Source organism: Arachis ipaensis, chromosome B02, assembly GCF_000816755.2.
Source record: "Arachis ipaensis cultivar K30076 chromosome B02, Araip1.1, whole genome shotgun sequence".
Lineage (NCBI taxonomy): Eukaryota > Viridiplantae > Streptophyta > Magnoliopsida > Fabales > Fabaceae > Arachis > Arachis ipaensis.
This window is the reverse complement of record NC_029786.2, coordinates 75146901-75149612: the sequence shown is the minus strand read 5'-3', so window position 1 is coordinate 75149612 and position 2712 is coordinate 75146901. Positions and strand designations below refer to the sequence as shown.

General features: G+C 34.6%; 2 protein-coding genes across 2 annotated transcripts in view; one reads left to right on the top strand and one right to left on the bottom strand.

Annotated features, from left to right (window-relative positions):
* LOC110269250 (GTP cyclohydrolase 1-like) lies at positions 324–1665 on the top strand. Its single transcript, XM_021116952.1, has 2 exons — positions 324–362; positions 484–1665. The coding sequence occupies exons 1-2, from the start codon at positions 324–326 to the stop codon at positions 1012–1014; spliced, it is 570 nt and encodes a 189-aa protein (XP_020972611.1). The 3' UTR covers positions 1015–1665.
* Positions 2223–2712, bottom strand: part of LOC107627376 — a 6156-nt gene continuing 5666 nt past the window's right edge. Inside the window, exon 2 of the mRNA XM_021115959.1 lies at positions 2223–2712. This exon is cut by the window's right edge and continues 520 nt beyond it. Within this exon, the coding sequence (XP_020971618.1) occupies positions 2704–2712 (9 nt within the window). The 3' untranslated portion in view covers positions 2223–2703.

Genomic DNA, 2712 nt, shown 5'->3' with positions numbered 1-2712 from the left:
GAAGTATTGTCGACAGACGAGGAGGTTTCGCGAGTATAGACTTAAGGAGGTCTCTACCCCTGAGGAGTTGGAGAAGGCAAAGCATGCACTTGAATGTTACAGCCGGAAGCTTCGTAATGGGGAATTAGAGAATTCCCAGGATTTTGCATTGTGGATTTCAAGATAAACTAGTTCAAAATGTTTTCTAATGCAAGCTTATTTTATTTTTTTAAACGACTTCCTATAATTTATGTATTCTGTTGGGATGAATTTGTGGGTTATTATTGTTATGGGTTGAGGTAGAAGAGTAGCTTAATAAAGAATTTTTGTGGACAAAAAGTCAGATGACTGAGCAGATTTTCTTGGCCTTCTTAGGCTTAGAGGTATTGACATGGAAAAGTTTCCTCCAAAATTGAACCGGCCAATCCTGGAATGGTTCCTGCAGCAGCTTCAATTATTACGTCGTCGTTGGGAGAGGATCCATTAAGTAAGGAGCTCACATAGACCCCCAGACGGTTTGTGGAGTGGATTCGGAACTTCCAAAGTAAACCGGATTTGAAGGTGAATAGTTTTCTTTGTGGTAGGAGAGATCCTTTGAGCACCAACGGGGAAGTTGACTTAAATAGCAAGAAGGTTTACGCCGAACCCAACATACCCTTCTGGGCACAATGTGAGTATCATTTGCTTCCATTTCATGGTGTTGTTCACATTGGTTACTTCATCTCCGATGGATTTAATCCTATTGGAAGATCTCATTTGCAATCAATAATACATTTTTATGGTTTTAAACTTCAAGTTCAAGAAAGGCTTACAAGGCAGGTAGCAGAAGCAATTTCTCCACTGCTAGGTGGAGATGTGATAGTAGTTGCAGAGGCAAGTCACATGTGTATGATTTCCCGAGGAATTGAAAAGTTTGGAAGTTACACGTCTACCATTGCAGTCTTAGGGCGTTTTGCAACCGATGTAACTGTAAGGGCTTCATTCTTGAAGACTATTCCGAGCCATGCATCCTGCAGGGCAATAATACTTGCTTGAGTTCGCTTTAAATAATTTGCATTAGTTCCACTCAATATTTGCATATTTGAAAGTTTCAATGTCAGCAGTGCAGTAGGCAAGACATGGATGAATTCAGAAGAGATCATTTAATGGATTTTCTTAGAAAATTTTGAAACTGCTCTCATTTTGCTTATGTGACAGATTTATATTCAGAAGTTGTCTGATTTTAGCAGTCAGATCTTGATCATTCTAAATAGTATCTTATGCTATACTTGTACTCTAAATCCCTGGAGAAGATTTGAAGAGATTCTTCCAGATTTTCATACTGGCAGACTGTACTTCTAGAATGTTATTCGTGTTTGTACCCTGAAATTTTGATTATTTCCCTTACAGGTTTTCATACTATTGGACTGTACTCCTAGAAGGCTAGAATGTTATTCATGTTTGTACCCTGAAATTTTTTCTTAATGTTATATAGCTAGAATATTTTTACAAATTTTGATTATTTTCTCAAAGTTCACAAAGGAACGATCTAGGCTTATTTGTTGTGCACGCAAATGACTGAGATTGCAAGTGTGCTAGGAGCCTAGGACATTGTAATGGTGGAATGGACATAGGCAACAGGTAGATGGCATCTACTTGTATTAACCTGATCACAATTATGCTAAAAATGGTGTCAATTAGTTGAAGGTCAGATAAGGAAGAATGAGAATTAGTAGAAATGGGGCCATGGTTCCCAAATATTTTATAAAACAATTAGTAGTAATATTGTATATGATATTCTTTGTCCAAAATTAGTTAGTTATTTTTGTTTTTCTAACTTAACTATTTCGAATCTATCCACATCATGTTGTACTTTATTTTTGAAAAAAAACGATATTTAAATATTTACAAAATATAATAATTCAAAATTTTTTAATAAAAATATGGTAATAATAAATTTAAAAGTAATAATAAATGGTGTATCACGGCCGTGGGCATGCACAGGTTAATGACCCAAGCCAGGACTAGTTTGGCATAAACCAAACAATGTTCAATGGGTTTTGATCACATTAACCAGTTTAATTGCTTATTCGATTTTATAATGGAACAAAACAAGTCATCAGGATGGTTCACTAGCTTCTAGTCGAATTGTTGATCCAGTCTAGTTCTGAAAACTATGGAGATAATAGTAATCTTAAATCAATTAGAATCCACAAATGCACTTAAATTTGGACATACATTTACCTGAAAGAAACCTTTAGAAGTTGATAAAATCTTCAATGTTTCTTCATTATCAAATCTCAAACATACATCAATAGATTTATTAGATCCAAGTATAAAATACCACAACGTACAAACAATGAATCACACAAATACATATAACATTTATTGTTTATGAAGTCATATGCTCACTAGTGTTTCCTATTTAACACCAACGTTCTGAGAACCAAATCTGATGAACTGATTCAAATAGAGTTAAACGGAATGTAATAGAATAATATATTTTTGTATAAAAAATATTTTTAAACTTGTAACTTTATTGTGATTGGTTGTCAGAACCTTGCTTAACACTGTACCATGTTTGGATAAAAGTGAGAACAAGAGCAATAATACCAGCTAACAAGGCAATGATAGCCACTGGAGTGCTAAAATGGTTATTCCAAATTTCAGTCATCCACCTCAACCATTTGTTTTTGTAATGGCTCTCAATGTCTTTACTAACATGAGAATAACTCTCAATAATTATCAAGTCTT